Raw genomic sequence first — 20,253 nt, 5'->3', positions numbered from 1 at the left:
GCTGACCTGGGAACTGGAAAAAAATGGTCTTCTTCAATAGAGGATTTTTCTCCTAAATGTTTAAGAGCAATTTGCTGAAAATCTAATGAATGGCTTTATTCCATCTTTAGACAGTTTCCTCTCCAGATCTCTGTTTAATATCCAAGGGGAAAAAATATAAATCAGAAAGACTAAAGAGAAGAAACATAGAAACAAGTAGCATATTTCTATTGAAATAAAACCCTTAATTAAAAAATAATTCATATGCTACATGAAGACATATTGGATAGCAATGTGGAATGTCTGAGGAATGAGCCAGAGTAAATTGGATATCATCAAATGGGAGATGGCCAGATTGAAAATAGACCTCCTTAGCATCAATAAACTAGATTGGATAGACAACAGCTATTTCCAGTCTGAGGAATTCACTATCTATTACTCAGAACATGATATCAGGAAAACGAACGTAATGTCATTTATCATAAGCAAGAAATATGCCCAAGCAGCGGAAAGCTCCTCAATCATTAATGACTGCTTTAGAACCACTGGAATCTCTTCCAAACCCCTCAAAATCACCATTCTCCAAGTCTACATCCTGACAACTGATACAACAGAGCTGGAAATAGAGGGCTTTTTATGTCAGCATTGAAAAATCTCTGAAGGAAATGCTTCCACATATAAATGATTTCAGTGGAAAAGTTTGTAGCCAAGCAGAAACAGGCATCACTGGCAGCTTTGGACTTAGAGAGAGGAATGAGGCAAGTAATTATTTGGCTCAGTTTTACCATTAAAATATTTTTTTAAATCATGAACTGCTGATTCAACCAGCATGCACATCGCTTATACACTTGGATCTCATCGAACAAACTGCACCATAATCAGACAGATTATTTCCTATGCAAGCATTGATGGTTTGATGGTCCAGCTTAGTCCTTGCTGTCATGACATATCTGATTGAGTGCTGCTGATTGTGATTCAGATTACGTATTGTAGGTGGCTAAACTCAGAATCAAATCATGCAATATCAGAAAGAAGAAGTTTGACCAAAGAAGTCTGACATTACCAAAATCCTTTCCACGTATGCAACTGAAGTAAAAAAAATAAATAAATGGAGTGAGTAGTATTTCTAAACCCTTAACCCATTGGATTCTTGCACTAGTGGAAAGAGCATGGAAGATTCCTCAACAGAGATCTGGAGAGGAATCTGTCTAAAGATGGAATAAATATTTAGATGTGCAATAAATCAGACATGTGCAAGAACTGCCACCTAGGTGCTGAAACACTTTTTAAGTCTAGAGCAGAGTGACATCGTTTAGAAGGAGCTCAGACAGCTACCTCCCTAATTCACTGGATTATAAGAAGGGAAAAGAGATGCAACATAATCAGACTTGTGAGATTGTGTCATCCAGCCAATTTCAATAGCCTTCCTGTGGAGTTGATTGCTGGTCAGTTCAACATAGTGGCATTAACATTAGGTCATGAGTTAGACTAGATATTCCCCAAGGTTCCTTTTAACCTTTTTATTCTTTTAATCTATTGTTCTAATGGCATATGCGGCTCCGGGAAGGGTTTTTGATGGTGAAATAGATGAGCAATATCCTATATATACCAATGCCATGCTGTCTCTTATATCTTCCTCAAAAGGCAACTGTGTTACACCGTTGCTACAGGAACAAACTTAGGCAGCCTCAACATTACCTTTCAAGGTAATGAAGTCTATGTTCATTAGAGTCCACGTTAATAGACATATGAAGACGTAGAAAGAAAAAGAAACCAAAGTTCACCAAAGAAGGAGAGAAAACCCAGTGGGAAATAACAACTTGAAAGAGAAACCAGTGAAAAGGGCTAGATGTGTTCAAGCTGGATATATATTTTTCAGGAATGCTTTTGTTTCATTCTGATTCCTGTACCAAGTTTGTTTCAATGTTCTAAATTGCCCCTTTCAATTTCATGCAATTATTGAGTCTAGGAATCCAATGAATGGCTGAGACATTTGTGCCTTCTTACCACCTTGCATTCAGTCAGTAAATATTTTTCATGATTAGTAATGGAAAGAGCCTAAGATTGAAAACCAGTCTGATCTTCTATGGCGATAAAAAGAACTATCTGGTTCTTGTTGGATCCTGTTGCTGCAAAATCTCTTAAGCCTTAACTATCCTCCTGCTGTATCTTTGAAAGAGAGAATTGCTATGCTTTACCCCAGGAATGCTGCGTTGCAATTGCTATGAGCTGGAAATAAGGGTTTCAAATTACATTAAAAGCTTAGATATGAATCACCAATTCCAATGGATTTGGGGCAATCAAAACCAAAACATCTTTCTGATGCCAGCTGCTGAGTGGAATTTTAAGAAGCTACATTAGTTTGATGCTGATACTTCTTGCTGGATCAAAGTATTTTGCCATTCACAACTGAAACTGCTGTTCAGTATGGCATTATTTGTTGCTAGAAAAAATACATTGGAAGACCATATCTTTAGGAATTGCAGAAGGAACTTTCTACTTCTTAAAATCAAAGTACTGTATAAAGATTTCCCTTGACACAAGTCTACATATGCCTATCCCCACACAAAATATGTTAAATGGCAAAGACTGGAGATAATATTTTGTTCTTTCTTCAGGGGAAAAAAAAAATCATTTCCTACTGCAGAGTACAGAGCAACATCATTGTGAGTGGGTGAATTAAGACAGCCCTGAAATATATTCCTCTACAAACCCATTCATGCCAAACATTATTCACTCCTGTCATTGCTTAGATAATGTTCACACCGAATAACAGAGTTGGAAGAGAACTTGGAGGTCTTCTAGGCCAACCCTCTGCTTGATCAGAAGACCCTATACCATTTCAGAATAATGGCTGTGCAATTTCTTCTTGAAAACTTCCAGCAATGGAGCACCCACATTATGGATTACTATTAGGAGCCATGAAGGCCAAGAATTTGGGGAGTGATATTCTGAAGAGCATCAGCTTTGGGGAAAGTTGATGAGAGGTGCCTCTTTGTGGTACATCAGAATAACAGAGTTGGAAAGGACTTTGGAGGTCTTTTAATCCAACCCTTTTCATGCAGGAAACACTATACAAATGGCTGTCTAGTATCTCTTTGAAAACCACCAGTGTTGGAGTACCCACAACTTCTGGAGACAAGCAGTTTCACTGACTAGTTGTTCTGACTGTCAGGGCATTTCTCCTTATTTGTAGATCGCTTCTCTCCTAGATAACCTTCTATTTATTACTTCTTGTCCTGCCTTCAGGACTTCTTTATGACAATCCCTCAAATACTGGAAGACTGCTATCATGTCACCCCTAGTCCTTTTCATCAGACTAGACTTACCCAATTCATGCAACCATTCTTCATACGTGCCTCTACTCCAGTGGTGAAATCTGAACCAGTTTGGTATCGGTTCATTGGCCACACATGCACACTGTGCGCCAAGTGCACACTGCACGTATGCATGCACAGTATGCACCAAAGGATTTCCTGCTTTCTAGCAAAGCTAAACCGTGCGGCTCAGCTGATCGTTTGGAGTAACTGGTAGCTTTTTAAACTACCGATTCTACTGAACCTGCAGCTTTTTTTTTTTTACTACCAGTTCACGCGAACCGGTAGTTTTCATCACTACCAGTTCACCCAAACCAGAGTGAATCAGTAGCATTTCATCCCTGTTCCACTCTCCTAATCATTTTTGTTGCTCTTCTAATTTTTTTTTTTTTAAATCTGATCTTAAAAGAAAATATATCCAACTGAAGAAGTTTTCTTTTTTTAAAAAAGGGGGGTAACTTTTCCAAAGATCTTCTAAGACACATATCATATTGTATTCCCTCCTATCCTATCCTATACCTAGAAAAATGGTTATCACAGTTTCCTCTAAGGTCTTGATCAGTTGCAAGAACTCTACCTTGCCAGTGTTATTTCCCTGGGGAAGAAATAGATTAACAGAATAAAGTTTTTGGGCCTACTTGCTTTTGTGCAAACTAAATCTCTTGATAATGTAACACTTTATGCCATGTAGCAGACAACAGCAGTAAATGATGTCTGATCATTTGAAATTGCAAAAGTCTATTTCTTAAGAAAAGAAGGCAGGCAGAGGTATCTCCACAGAAATTAGAATAATATGAAATCTGAACAGGACTATGAAATGTTGTAGATTAGAAGATTGCACCTGTAATATAGAGATAATTGCTTGCCTATATATTATTACTCTCTTATTCTTGGGTCTAGTTATGTTTCTTTGGATTTTAATCATGATGCTGGAAGAGCGAAATGCCCTAGAGCTGTTCAATACTTTGGATCTGATGGGAAAGAGATGCTTTGGAATGAATGGGAAAATCGACACAACTGTTATCTTCAACACATTAAGGAAACTGTTCCTTTTCCTAGAATTATGCAGTTGCTGAAGGGCTACTTGCATTGCAGCTGGGTGAACTTGGAAATACAAATTGCTGCTTAATGAGTTATAAACAGGTGCTAGGTTCATGGTCACATATATATTTAAAGTACTTCTTCATCATCAAAAATAAAATCCCATCAAATTGCACAGTCCTAAAATACAATACACCCTGATGCATCTTTCATCGGTTCCTGTCCAGATTTAGGATTCAGAATGGCAAACAGCTACATTATAAATATTGATTGTTAGTCATCGATGGGCAGAGGACCATTTTTTGCAACTGTTTTTTGTTGTGGCCTGTCACAAGTATGGGTGGGAGAGTGAGATTGATTAATTTATAATGGTCACAGGAATATCTGACCACATATTAGTCCTACATAAAACAGAAAGATTCATTCTGCTCTCACTACTAATGGTATATATATCCAGTTAAACTAGAGTTTTATTCTTAAGAATCTTGAAATGTTCAGATGGTTTCAACAATGGCTTTCTTATCTAAAGAGACTGTGCCTGTTATGACATAGACAAACATTTTGCCAAATTAGAAGTACTCTGAGTGAAAAGACTAGTGGCGTAATATGGGAATGGTAGTGGAGGGAAGAAGCAGGAAGGAATTATTCACAAACCTGATGCAGTATTCAATACTATCCGAAAATATATTTTGAGGGCCAAGTGACTTTCAGCTTATTATGCAGGAGACAAAGCTAATACAAAGGAACTTAAAATCATGGCACTCACGAAAATTACAGCTATGACTCACATAGCTTTTTTAAGATCGTTTCAAAAACAATGGAGGCACCAGATTGACACTGAATGGTCTTTATTTCCCTCCCTAACCACTGTCTGTTCTTGCATTATACAGGGAGCATCATTTAATCACGTTGTATTGTAACTATTGTATAGTGCTTTGTCTCCCATAGGGAGCTAGACTTTGTATTGGCTAGATTAGACCATTTGCAATAGTGGGAAGTCTGTTTAAATTATCCAAAGCCTCTGAATACTTAATCCAGCAATTTGTCAAAAGAAAATCCATCCAAAAGCAAATGTAATTTACAATTACTTCCTCCAATCTGTTGACATTTACAAGTGCTGTCCTACCTTTCTTCTCTTCCCCCCCCTTTGTCCCCCTTTCTTAGTCAACCTCTGAAAGCCTCTTGGAAGTGGAAAATATCAACAATACAAAAAACCAGTTGGATTTCATGGAAGTTTACTAATAGTAATTCTATCAGCAGATGGAGAATGTTATCAATAAGATTACAATCTCCTGAGTGCCAGAGAAGGCAGCAGGTTGTTCTTTTTTTTTTAACCAAGTTTAGGCAGCAATCATGATAAGCCAGTATACAACTGCTTTTACTAATCAGCAGAAGGTGTATGCTCCTCTACATGGACATAAAACAACCTAGAAACATCTGTAGAGATTCTCAGCCATCCAGATCAAGGCTGTCCCAAAGGGGCTTTTTCAGGAGGCAACTGGACTTTCTTGTTTTTTCTTTGAAAACATTTTGCTTTTCATCCAAGAAGCTTCTTCAGCTCTGACAGGATAGTGAGGAATGGAAGGGTTTATATTCCTTGCAGACAGTTGGTCATTTGCATCCTTTTAGAGGGCCGTTGACTTCTAAAACCTCCAACTGCTTCAACAACCCTCTAAAAGGATGCAGACGGGCTTGGTGGCTCAGCAGACTGATAGCATTGTGATTAACACCAGCTGCCTGCAATTACTGCAAGTTCGAATCTCGCCAAGGCTCAAGGTTGACTCAGCCTTCCATCCTTTCTAAGGTAGGTAAATTGAGGACCCAGTTTGTGGGGGCAATAAGCTGACTTTGTATAAATATACAAAAGTATGAAGGCTATTGCTTAACGCATTGTAAGCCACCCTGAGTCTCTGGAGAAGGGCGGCATATAAATCAAATTAAAAGCATTTTTTAAAAAAAGATTACCAGCTGTCTGCAAGGAATATAAACCCTTCCATTCTCCACTATCCTGTCAGAGCTGAAGAAGATTCTTGGATGACAAGCGAAATGTTTCAAAAGAAAAAACAAGAAAGTCCAGTTGTCTCCTGAAAAGGCACCTTTGGGATAACCTAGAAACATGGCAATGTTGTTGTGTTAAACCCTCAGATATTGTGGGGGTTCCTTTATTTCATGCCATTCCCCCCAGAATCCATAACACTTAAATCCCTTTACTAAGTGATAAGTATCGGAGTTTTCTTTGGTGAATCCTTACCTTAAAATCACTGCATTTTAAGTAAGTTCATTCCTTTTTCATAGAATGTGAGGATTTGAAAGGACCTTGTGATCATGTTATCCAACCCTTTGTAGCAAATGAATCCACTGTTACAATATCCTTATGCCATCTTTAAAGATCTTTCAAAATATTCTACTTTTTAAAGAGGGAATGATGCCAATAAAATTTGGCCTTCCTATAATTTAATATCACTATTTATTTATTTATTTATTTATTTATTTATTTATTTATTTATTTAATGCACTTTATATGCCGCCCTATCTCCGAGGACTCAGGGCGGCTCACAACAGTAAAAATGCATAGCTCCTCATTAAAAGCGATATAAAATTAAAGTTCTGATTTAAAACAATTCAAAATTCATTAACCCCCCCACATCAGTCCAGGCTGCGGAACAACCAGGTCTTCAAATCGCGGCGAAACGAGCGAAGGTCAGGGGCCATTTGGAGCTCCAAAGGAAATTGGTTCCAGAGGGTGGGAGCGCCCACAGAGAAAGCTCCCCCCCTGGAGGTCGCCAGCCGACACTGTCTGGCCGACGGCACCCTGAGTAGGCCCTGTTTGTGGGAATGCACCGGGTGATTGGGGATTGTCGCTGGCTGCAGGGGGTCCGACAAATATCCAGGGCCTAGGCCATGAAGGGCTTTGTAGGTGATAACCAGCACCTTGAACCTCACCCGAAGGGCAACCGGTAACCAATGCAAGTTGTGCAGGAGGGGTGTAACATGGGAGTGTCAGGATGCTCCCATCACAACCTGCGTGGCCACATCCTGCACCAGCTGAAGCCTTTGAGTGGTTTTCAAGGGTAGCCCTAGGTAGAGAGAGTTGCAGTAGTCAAGACGGGTGACCAGTGCATGAGTAACGGTGTGTAGGGCATCTTGGTCAAGTAAGGGCGCAGCTGGCGCACAAGGCGAACCTGGGCAAATGCCCCCCTGGTCACGGTCATTACATGGTCTTCCAGAGACAACCGTGAATCCAGGAGGACACCCAAATTGCAAGCCCTATCCACCGGGGGTAACACCTCACCCCCGATGGTCAATGATGGAATATCTCAATCGGACCAAGATGCTGGTACCCACAGCCACTCGGTCTTGGCGGGGTTGAGTCAAAGCCTGTTCCTCCCCATCCAGGTCCGTACTATATCGTATTTCTTCTTTTGACTTCTGGAAAAGGTCTAACCAATCTTCTACATCTTCAGTTTTGATTCATTAAAACACCCAGTTCTTTTTTTGCTTATAATGCTGCCCAGAATGATTTCTCCCATCCCAAACTCATGCATTTGATTTTTCCTACCCAAATAAAGGATTTTGCATTTTTCCATGTTGAAATTTATCTTGTTAGCCCAATATTGTAATCCCATTATTTCAGTTGATCAAGGCTACCCTTGACTCCCAAGACTGTCCTTACCTGAGTTGCATTTACTTACAATGCATGAAATACCCCCACCCAAAATAATAGAAACAGGACAGCCCTCGACTTACAACCACAATTGAGACCAAAATTTCTGTTGTTAAGTGAGACATTTGTTAAGTGAGTTTTGCCCCACTTTACAACTTTCCTTGCCTCTGTTGTTAAGTAAATTACTGCAGTTGGTAAGTTAGCAACCCAGTTGTTAAGTGAATCTGGCTTCCCCATTGACTTAGCTTGTCAGAAGGTCAGAAAAGGGGATCACATGACCTTGGGACCCAGCAACAGTCATAAATATGAACCAGTTGCCAAGCATTTGAATTTTGATCACATGATCATGGGGATGCTGCATAGGTCATAACTGTGAAAGGAGGTCATAAGTCACTTTTTTCAGTGCCATTGTAATTTTGAACGGTCACTAATCAAATTGTTCTAAGTCGAGGACTATCTGTATTACCATAATTTGCACAGAAGGTATCACTTCCCGTATTTTAAGAGAGAATGCAGCAGTTATTTTGAACCATACTCCCCCCCACGCCAAGAGATCAAGATGACAAGATGCTTTCAAATATTGCTAGGTACTGCAATGGAAATGAAATTCACGTCATCTTGAATCCTCTACTGACATCTTATGAAGCTTCCTATGGCAAGAATATCCTTATGGACAAAAACCACAGGGACAACTTAAATATAAGCAGGCAAAACCACAGCAGATCCGATTGCACCATCTCTACTGTCTTTCTCTTATAGCCCTCAAAATGTATAACTCAATGCTGAAGTTTAAAGTGTCTTGAAACAAAGAGCAAGACAAATCTCATTGGTTAAGACAATGATCAAACATAGAAGGTGAGCGTTCTTTACAAATTTGTAAGTAAGAGGAAACATGCAGCAGGAAAGACTAGCTACGTAGTTGCATGTTTCCTCTTAATTACAAATTTGTAATAAGAACTGGCTGTTTTCAGATTTTTAAATTAGAGAGCCTGCTATCTCTCTTACATGTGCATGTGCATGTACACACGCACAAAATAGTATAGCACTAACAAGAACTGCATCTTACTGATGAATATAAGTCATACAGTACAAAATATACAAAGAAAACTGTTCACAAAATAGCATCTTAAAGGCTCCCAAAACGCAACATCTGTACATAAATTCATCCCATGGTCCATTGGCCACATTGACTAGGCTGCCTGGTGCTGTAGTTCAATAACAACTGGTGAACCACTTTTATTATTTTCTTTTCTCAATAAAGTATTTTCTATTTCATCCATCAGAGATGCAATAATTCTCACAAGAATACAAATCTCTAAAGACAGTCTTTCAGTTACAACTCACTAATTCTATTCAATTGAACTTTTGCAGGTTACTTTTTAAACAATATCTTCACAATGTACTTCATTAATCCTTATGTGGACAGGGAAGTGGTGTCATTAAACATCCAACAGTCTTTTGCATCAAATCTCAAGAGATCTGTTTTGGCATGTTTCATTAATGTCTTCTGCATCCATATTTCTTTATAATTTCATAATTTTCATAAGTTTATTTGTCAAGTATATATAAGATAACTGGTAAAAGTATAAACATAATTTGAATACATGTAAAGAGTAAGTAAAAAGGAATATTAGGACAGGGACGGTAGGCACGCTGATGCACTTATGCACACCCCTTACAGACATCTTAGGAATGGGGTGAGGTCAACATTAGACAGTTTAAGGTTAAAGTTTTGGAGGTTTGGGGAAGAAACTACAGAGTCAGGTAGTGCATTTCAGGCATTGACCACTCTGTTACTGAAGTCATATTTTCTGCAATCGGATTTTATCAGTGGAACTTTCTTTTTAATTCTATTTTTATTTGATTTTGAAAAGCAGAGATCACTGGTTTTGAGCGTAGAAAAGAGTTGCAACAGTCCAAATCCAGCCTTATGTATGTTGGTTCTGGGAGATTATCCCAAGGAACCATGGCCTTTAACTATCCCTCTGCGAGCATGAATCTTGGTTGGCTTCTGTATTAGCAGGAAAGTTTTGCAATAATTTTTGTCAAAGGCAGCCCAGGACCAGCAATTTTGTACAGGTAGGAGAAAATTCTTGCTGTGGTGATAATTTAAGGTTGGAGAGATATGACTATTTGAAAAATGTCTATAGGTAGGATTTTAATTTGAACCAATTTTTTGATTTATTGGTTGAGAGATCAGGCTAAAAACTAGAAAACTGAGTTCTAGATTTAGACATGAATGGCAGTTGGGTGACTATCAGCCAGCCACTTTATCTCAGCCCAACTGATCTCACAGGTTGTTGTTGTGGGAAAAATAGGAGGAAGAAGGACTATTATGTATATTCTCTGCCTTGACTTATTTCTAAAAATAATGAAGGTGGAATAAAAGTAAATAAAAGAAAGTCAGTTGCATGAAAAATTAGCTTTCTTTTCAGGCAGGCTACTATAAACCCCCCCAAATTCTGATCTTGAACTTAGAGAGGTTTTCTACAACTTTGAGGAGCACTTACATAGCAATATGTCTAGATATTGTAGCTTGATTTGAATGTTGAATTCTACTAGATTATACTTGTTATCATTTATAATACTTTATAATTCAATAAAAAATGCTGACAAAAAAATAGATTATACTCATTACATGCAACTCTTAGAATGGCATATTTTCCCAAAATCCAAAAATTCTACAAAATTCAGTTCAGTATACCATAAAAGGTTTAAGCTCGACTGTGAACCCTTTTAGTTTATATCTGATGGCGCCTTTTTTTCAATTTTATATATCTGTGTTCTCCTGCTTCATCATATTCATGCTTCATTAAATAAACTTGCTGTTTTAATGCTGGAAGGAACTGAAACTTAAACCTATTATTAATATTTGTAAGCAGGAGAAGTAAATCCAAATGTCAAGGCTCCCGTTTCAATTCTACTTTGGCTAGAGTGCATTCAAGTCTGCTGTTTGTCACAGTGTTGCTTTTGGTTTAACAACACATTACTTATACAGTAGCTACTAAAAACATAAAGCTTGCAAATACTGTAGGAACAAATGAGTAGTTTCTTTAATTCTACAAAAATACTTCCCCATCGTAACTATTTTTTTCCCGCTTTGAAAACAAACTTGTAACATAATAGGGGTGTACAACCAGTTCTGTATTCCTATATAAAACTCAAAATTGTAATTTGTGAAAGTCTGCCTATCTTGTGTTAGCACAACTGTGGGAAATTGCACAGCTAATGTTGGTTTGCTAGTGCTGGCTAACTAGTGTTGTCTCAAGTATTGGTAATGGCTGGGGACAAATCTGGAATGATTAGACTAAAGTAGTCCATTTACAAATAACTCCTAGGGGAGATTTATTCGTTATCTGTTATTAAAATGATTAACACAATAGGCACAATCTGTTATAAAATGCTCATTTACCAGAATGCAAATTAGTCTCCCAGGATGTTTTTTTACTATTCTAGTGTGACTGTTGTGAGGCATAAAAGCTATCCTAAAAATAAATATTAGGGTGTACAAGGATTTGGTTTCTATAGGAAGGGAGGGAGGGAGGGAGGGAGGGAAAGAAGGAAGGAAGAAAGGAAGGAAGGAAGGAAGGAAGGAAGGAAGGGAAGGAGGGAGGGAGGGAGGGAGGGAGGGAGGGAGGAAGGAAGGAAGGAAGGAAGGAAGGAAGGAAGGAAGGAAGGAAGGAAGGAAGGAAGGAAGGAAGGAAGGAAGGTTGGTTGATGGATATGAAGGGAAGTGGTTGTGGATACTATTACATCTATGATTTCACAATGCTTTCAGCTGAAGAAAACAGACCTGACAATTATTACATCTAGACTAAACAATGTATAAAGTACTGATAATTTATTTCAAAACTTGAATTTCAACACTTTTTGAAAGCTTTCCTTGGAACAGAATTCAAGTTGCTTGTGCTGATCACTAATGGAGCACATTACACTACTATCTTTGCCTGGAAAAGGAACAAAAACACAACTCTTAATTTAAAATTAAAGAGTCACTTTGGATAGTGAGATGGGTGGCAATGTACTGATTAAGATTAAGAAATAAAAAAATAAAATTTAAAAATAAATGAATTAAAATATTCCTACACTTTCATTGAGGAAAAAAAAAGCTTGTTTCTCTTCAAATAGTAGTTTGTACCAATTATTGATTTACTTCTGGATTTAGTTCAACTGGCTAATATTGTCCTTTAATTATTTAAATCATATGCAGCAATTTATCAAGGGCTGACTTTGCTTTGATCATTTCCTTAGCATCACACTGAAAGTATCTACTTATAACATTAGTTATGCTAGTAGTTATTATAAAAAGTTTTTTTAAAAAAAACTAGGGGCATATATTTATAGCTTCCTTCTGAATTTAAAGCTCCTCTTTGCTTTGAATTGACCTCCAGAAAAAAAAATCCATCAGGTTTAAAAAGATTTCCCTGAATTTTAAAGTATTTCTCTGATTCTAGAAATTGCATGGTTTTTATTGTTCTGATAAAAATATTCGTGCTACTTATTTGGCCAGTGTCACATATTGATTCTAAATTCAGAATATTAATTGTAATCTATCTTGAGAAAACTTCAATCATCTTTTTTCTGCAGCATGTTGGGCTTTTTAGTTATTATACCATGTCTCTGACAAATCTCGAAATGGCCACATTTTAGCATTGTGGAGAGTTTTACATATTGGCAATAGCATACATACCCCAGCTGTTGCCACTTAACTCCTTCTGCAGTTAGTAAGCCATCTGAGACAGAAATGAAAAGTTTGTCATTAAATGTGCGCTTATATTTCTAAAATATTACTCCCACACAAGGTAGGAAACATGGTATGTGATTCTGGCTTCTAAAAGATGCATAACCTTGCTTCTGGCAACACCACAAGGACATCACTGGGGGAAAAGAGCTAGTTTCCTCTGGAATTATGATTTGTGGTTACATATTGTCTAATTTCTGACAGAAATGCATTTTTTTCTGACATCCTTGGAACATGTGCTTGTAAATCTGCAGTTTTTACTGAATCAGTTTCAGAGTAATATACAAAGCAGTGTTCAATAATCTCCTTAATTAATGTTCAGAATCAATGTAAATATTACATTACCATTGAATTTGCACAGTTCATATATATATATATATATATATATATATATATATATATATGTAGGTCTTTGGTTATTCGGGTCTTCTCCCACGTAAAATTGGAAGTGTCTTGGCGACGTTTTGACGAAGTCTCATTCGTCATCTTCAGGCTGGTGTTCTCGGCTTTGTGCTTCCAGGAGCAATGTGAGATCGCAGCTGTCTCACATTGCTCCTGGAAGCACGAAGCCGAGAACACCAGCCTGAAGATGACGAATGAGACTTCGTCGAAACGTCGCCAAGACACTTCCAATTTTACATGGGAGAAGACCCGAATAACCAAAGACCTACATACAAACACCCGCGAAAACCTAAGAAAACACATATATATATATATATAAGTTTGGGGGGAGGGGGTTTGTAAATAAATTATTTTCCACTACTGTACTATATCCACCTGTATTTGATTGCATTGATTTGACACTTTTATTTAGAAATAAATTTAGTTTCTTTGTGAATCCATTTCAAAAATCTTTTGCTTTCCCATACTTGGATCCATTATTTCTAACAACACAATCAAAAATATTAAATGCGGGATATGTCTACAAAAAAAAATACAAATTCCTAACTGCAGCAGGATGGATAAATGTATGAGTAAATGTATACACAGATATAGATATAAATGTAAAGAATTAGAAAATATATACAGAACATAAACATTAGGACAAGAGTTACAGAAGATAAATGAAAAATATCCTTCAACACTTGACTGAATATATCTTATATAACATCAAAATAGAGGTTATCATCAAAGTCACCCTCAATTTGCTGATGAGCCTCATACTGTATTTTGTACTTACACAAAAAAATCTCACTATTCTTTTTTCTCGATAACCCCTAAATTCAGGAATCTCAGGAAATATTCTTTTAATGTAACACATTTTCACCCACAGGGAAAATAAATTGCAAAGATAGAATTTGTGCTGAATTTATAAGGCAACATGCATAGCATTCGTTCTTCCCATTTTTTTAAAAAATAACAAATGTGTAAGGTACTTTGGGTTGATAGAGAGTGACTGGCCCAAAGTCAGCCATGAGTTTACAGCTGTGGGTAGATTTGAACTGACTCCTAATCCAACACTTTAACCATTAAACTATGTGAATCTATATAGAATAAAACTCTCGTGTCTGTTTCTTTGTTTATAATCTTCAATTGGGCAAAACATTAAATAATAGGGTAACACTTTTTGAATCAACATACAGATAAGTCCTCAACTTACGACCACAATTGAGCCCAACTTTCTGTTCCTAAGTGAAACAATTGTTAAGTGAGTTTTGCCCCATTTTATAATCTTTCTTGGCACCATTGTTAAGTGAATCACTGGAGTTGTTAAGCTAGTAACACAGTTCTTAAATGAATCTGGCTTCGGTGCTGAATTTGTTAATCAAAATGTTGCAAAAAATGATCACATAATTCCAAGACACTGCAATCGTCATAAATATGACCATGGGGATGCTGCATTGGTCGTAAGTGTGAAAAATGGTAATTTTTCAGTGCCATTGTAACTTTGAACGGTTATTAAATGAACTGTCAAGAACTACCTCTATTTCAAATGGGCATAATTTACAGAAGGCATAATTTTGGCAAAGTTGTGGTGCTTCAGTGCTGCTATGCTGCCTTCCCACCATAGCCAAGCATGGTCATGTAATTGTCGTTTCCAATGCTCCCTGTCAACTTCCCATGAAGAAAGTTAGTGCAGAAGCTGGCAGGAAGCCGGAAGTCTTAGGCTGGCAGGCAGGTAAGTGCCTGGTGGGGGAGATTGCACAAGGGTGTGAGGGGGTGCATCAGAAGTATGTGCAGGTTGAGGTGAATGTATGAGAGGTGCGACATGGTAAAAGAGGACTTGTGGGTATGCATGGAGCAGTGCTGCATTAGTGAGCGAGGGTGCACAAGGGTGTAGGGAGGGGCACAGGAGGCACCCCATGGGTCAGGTAGTGGTGTGAGGGGTGTGCAAGTGGTACAGTGAGTGTCTGGGAGGTTAATAGGGATGCAGCATGGATCAGGGAGAAAGCATGGAGATACGCAAGCATTAGGTTAGGAGATATCACCAAAATAATGACTCAGTCTAGTTTCCTTATATTCTCTCTCTCTTATCAAATCCACATATTCTTTTGGATTGGAAAATTTGGTATTATGAGATGCAGAAAATATTCAACCCTTTAACAAAGAAATAAAGAGTAGTTGTGAATTGTTTCCAGGATCCCAGGAATCCTAACTCTCATTGTACCCCAAATTGTGATGTTAATTTTCTTTCCAGAAGTTCCAGTTTATAGATCCACTGGAAATAGAATGTTACTGTAAAAATCTTCCCACATGACAGATTATAGTTAGGAAGCTTTCTTCTACATCAGAGATGATCATAGCTGGAGAACCATACCTTTCCCATGATACACTGAGAAAGTTTTCCCCCCATTTCTCAGTAATAACTTCAGATGAACCACTAACTTGCAAGACTCCACCATTCAAACCCAGGAACATAGATAGAGGTATAAAGTAAGCCTCTTGGGTTTGAGGATGAAGGCTCTCTGGTGCACCTTCTAATACTATCAGTTAGGTGAGTTCAATGACATCTTTTTTCCTTTTTTAAAAAAAGCAGCTCACATAATGTAAACCCACCTCTAAAGAGAGTGCAATGGACCACCAATCAAAATCAGGATGAGTCTCCATCCTTAATTCACAGGTAAAGTTTTTAGTCACACGGGACGCTAACAAAATAGCTTCTTCATCAGTTTAGGAAGCTGAGGAAACAAAACCTAATTGCAGCTTGATGAAGTGAGTCCACCGCACGTATTTCTGTGCAGTCATATTCGATCGATCATTAAGGGTCTCCAGCTGAGAGAGTATGGATAGAAGTGAGTCGGCATGATGATGGAGCGAATTTTCATGGTTAAATAGAGTCTGGAAAACATCGAGGCATTAACATTTATTTAACATGACCCAGCAAAAGAAAAATAAACTACCTGGTCCCTTCAAACATTTATGTGTTATCCATCATAGCAACTAAGTAAAAATTAAAGGTCATAAGTCCATATGATCTTTACAAAAAACAACAGCAATCTCAGACAAATGACTAGGATATATCTATATGGTTCCATAAATTAAATAAGAATTATGTGACTCAGAATGAAAAAAGCTTTTTTTTTTATGGGTGAGCAATTTTCCTTATGTGTATAACAATTTACCCTTATTCTGAGGCAAGAAAAAAAAAGCTGTTTAGTAAGCTCTAAAATATATTTATAATATTTAAAAAGAAAAAACCCTATTAAAAATAATATTGCGATTATTATTTAGATTATTTATATAGCTGCCTTTTCAAAATGTCTTTGGACAATAATTAAAAAAATACCCCACCCCACACACAAAAAAAGACACAGTTTGGTCTAGTGCTTAAAGCTCCAGGCTAAAAAGCGACAGAGACCATGAGTTCCAGTCCTACTTCAGCTATAAAAGTTTGGTGACTTTGCTCCAGTCACTCTCTCTCTCTCTCTCCGCCCAATCCACCTCACAGAATTTTGTGAGGAAAATAGGAAAATGAAGGAGTGTTAGATAGGTCTGCCACTTTCAGTAATTTGTATAAATAATAAAGGTGGGATAAAAATAAATAAAAAATATCTTCCTCAGGACAAAAAAACAAAAGGTAATAGAAAGTACAGAACATACCCCTCTCATTTGAATACGATAGACATTATTTGTTTTTCTTCATATTTTTCATCCATGCAAGCTGCAAAAATATTACCAAGATACCAAACAGCCGCCTATCCCTGGATTAGGTAACACATATCACAACATATCACATACTTCCACATTTTTAAGAAGGCCCTGCTTCTACCTTAAAGCATGACACTCCTGAAGTTAATTTTCTAAAGATGAGACAACTTCCAACCATAAGTAGGAGAAGTAAACAATAAATCCTGTCTGCAAGTAAGAAAAAGGCCTCTCCACCATGACCCATATTAATTGCTTGATTGTATATATGATCCTGGGAAGTATTACTGGTAAATATCTTCATATATAGAGAAAAAGATTTGGGGACTAAAGGCCCCACCAACAATCTGCTGCCATTTGAATCTATCCATCGATTGAGTTTTTCTGAGACACTGCTTTACAGGTGCTTCCATGCATCACGCAGGACAAGAAATCAGTGCCATCTGATTTGTAAATCAATTTCTTACATCTTTCCATGTGCACAGAAATTGACATTTTTGGAAATTTGATGATGTGGTTTGCAATTCCAAAACTACTCATGAAATGTAGCAGTGGTTAAAAGTTCAGCACAAATAATACATTACATAATAGAAATGTTTTTGCAAGGGTACAGGACAGAAAACTCTATGTAAAAATCAGTTTTAGAAGAAGCATACACAAGGTTTCATGTAGTGTTTGCTGAATTTGTTAATCAATGTGGAAACAAAATATCATTATAGTCAGGAAAATAAAAAAATACTGTGCAGAAACAAAACTGAGAGATTTGCCCTAAAATACAAATTTATTTTACTTACTTAAAGATTTTAATGTAATATTGACTTTTTCCTTCTTTTAGCTTTCAATCAAGAGTATTTTTTTCAAACTTTTCAGAGATAGTAATAGTTTGCTGTGTTTTTTAAAAAAATATGGCTTCCTTTAAAACCATATATCCCTTTTTAAGAGCAACTGGATTTTGATGTTTGAAAGCAACTTTATCAGGTGGTGAAATGTGGGATGTAAATAATTCAAATAAACAAATAAGGTTCAGGATTATTCAACACATGTTCCTTATGTAATTGAAACTACTAGTATGACCTACAATTTTTCATATTTCCTAGACATATCATGCAAAATTTTGTACAGTTTTCAGACAGCACTCTACAGGATGCCTGCCTGCAAACTGGGAGAAGAAAGAAGTTTTACATCAGCCTTCCTGAACATCACTGCCCACCAGTTCCTCTAAAGGAAAGGCTGCTTTGACCGTTTTGCAAATCCCACTTCATGTAACAGGCAAAGCAGCAAAGGTGAAAATTTTAAGATGCTGTCAGTTTTCCCCTTCTCTTAGGGAAGGGGCAATGTAAAAGAACAGGCTGCTTGTGTTTTTTTCCTATCTTTTTTCCTATCACTATTTTTTAATAGAATAATGTTAAAAGAATTTTTGTTATTGCAGAATCTTTATTTTCAGCAGATGAGATTTGTGATTTGATTTTCATCTCTTAAGATGCTTGAATTATCAGATTTTTTTTAAAAGGAACAATTCCTCAAAGACTAAGGAATGAAAGCAGCAGCAAGAAAGTGTCCATTATTTACCTATTAATATTTTTTTCTTTTAATAGCAAAACTGTCCATCCTACAGCACTATCAGCAAGAAAAATTAATTAACCTGATGCTGCCTTTGGAAACTCTTCAAAATAATTGTCATTATGACCAAATATCCATCTGTTTTTCAGAAAGCATTCCATTACACAGAGATTAGATAATGCAGAGATGAGAAGCTTATTGGAATTTAGGAAATGTTTTATCTGCCTCCTAGCTGAGAACTGAAGGAGATATCTTGACGGTACTGCAACTGCCAGATATTTGCTATGCAAAGACCCAGGAATGTGTGTTTTGTACCTGTATATAAGTAGCCCATTGGCATTCATTTCTTGTTTCGTTATGGATGATGCCGAACCTTTTAAACTTTCAGCACCTATTTAAGATATATCTTTTGATCTATGCTCTTCACTGAACAATGTTCTTATTTAACACAATATAATTTTGTTCACACAAGCACACCACCTCTGTACTTTTACCTTAACCTGTCACATACAAAAATGAAATATTGCATCCTTAATCATCTCTCTGAAAATTTAAATTTTAGGATATCATAGGTTTTTTTTTGTAAAGGACACAAAATTTTACCCTCCTGTAAATGTTTCACAAAACTTCTCTCCCTCCACCTGAAAATGTATATACAATCATTTACAAAATTACAAATTACAAATTACATATACCATTATTTCTCTGAAAAGTAAAAATCTTAGCTTTCCTTTATGAATTCATAGATGGACAGCTAAAACATAGTTAGACATAGTTATTTTTTTAACTGTTAAAAACATAGTTATTTTCTCAAACATGTACGTTATTGTTTAAGCTTCCATTAAAGTAGATAGTCTTGAACTCACCTCAGTACATGAGTTGATCCATTGATAGTAGTGGTAGAACAAGGTACCGTTTGTTCCAAGATGGAAGGTCTTCGATATCGTTCATCACCACAACACAAGATGATGAGGAAGGCACGTCTGAAAGACTTGTTCAAGAATGCATAAAGGAAGGGATTCAGTCCTGAATTGATGTATCCCAGCCACAAGAAAGCGGTCCATATCTGATCAGGAACTGCATAATGTATGAAAGGGTCTATTATGTTTGTGATAAAGAAAGGTGCCCAGCACAAGCAGAAACACCCCATGATGATACAGAGGGTCTTTGCAGCTTTAGTCTCAGTCTTCATACGGTGCGTGCTATGCTGATCCGGGTGTTGGGGTCGTCCATCAGTTGGTGCTCCTGCACGCTGTAAGATTCGTATCTGGTGAGCATGCTCTCTTGCTGTAATGTATATTCGGTAGTAAGCTAGAACCATTAGCAGAAATGGAATGTAGAAGGCTACGACTGAGCAGGTGATGGCATACGGCTTGTTCACCATGAATATGCAGTAAGTTGAGTTGGATGCATTGTTGAACTGCCTTTTCTCTACCTGAGGAGGTAAACAAACAAATAAAAAAAAGCACAGAAATATTAGAGGCTTACTGAAATATCCCTGAAAATAAAATCTTCTTTCTTAGCTTCATTTATCCATTGCGTACAAATGACATTAGCATCACAGATCTTTCTTCACCAACCTCTAATACAATTTTTATCTCACAATTAGTCCATTTTTTCTTTCATAATTATGTTTTGTCCTATTCATATTTTTTCTATTTTTCCACTGTTGTTAACTCTCTTGAATGTTTTTTCTATTTTCAATAACTTTTGAACTTCTTCAGAAAGAAAATATAGTACTGAAATATCAAAACGGGGAACAAATGAAGTGCAATTAATAATAATAATTTATTAAAATTTTATGGTGCCAGATTTTGAGCAACTCTGGGTGATTATTTTTTGAGTTTGTAAAAATCTGTTCTATT

The 20,253-nt window shown here is 36.9% G+C and overlaps 1 protein-coding gene across 1 annotated transcript in view; it reads right to left on the bottom strand.

The window, feature by feature from the left end:
* HTR4 (5-hydroxytryptamine receptor 4) overlaps positions 1–20,253 on the bottom strand; it is a 162,552-nt gene that overhangs the window by 76,137 nt on the left and 66,162 nt on the right. Inside the window, exon 5 of the mRNA XM_070934398.1 lies at positions 19,255–19,823. Within this exon, the coding sequence (XP_070790499.1) occupies positions 19,255–19,823 (569 nt within the window). The remainder of the gene's footprint in view (positions 1–19,254; positions 19,824–20,253) is intronic.

The sequence above is a fragment of the Pituophis catenifer genome, unplaced genomic scaffold (genome assembly GCF_029215685.1).
Source record: "Pituophis catenifer annectens isolate HBS135680 unplaced genomic scaffold, rPitCat1.0.hap2 SCAF_2, whole genome shotgun sequence".
Taxonomy (NCBI): domain Eukaryota; kingdom Metazoa; phylum Chordata; class Lepidosauria; order Squamata; family Colubridae; genus Pituophis; species Pituophis catenifer.
This window is presented reverse-complemented; position numbering and strand designations above follow the sequence as displayed.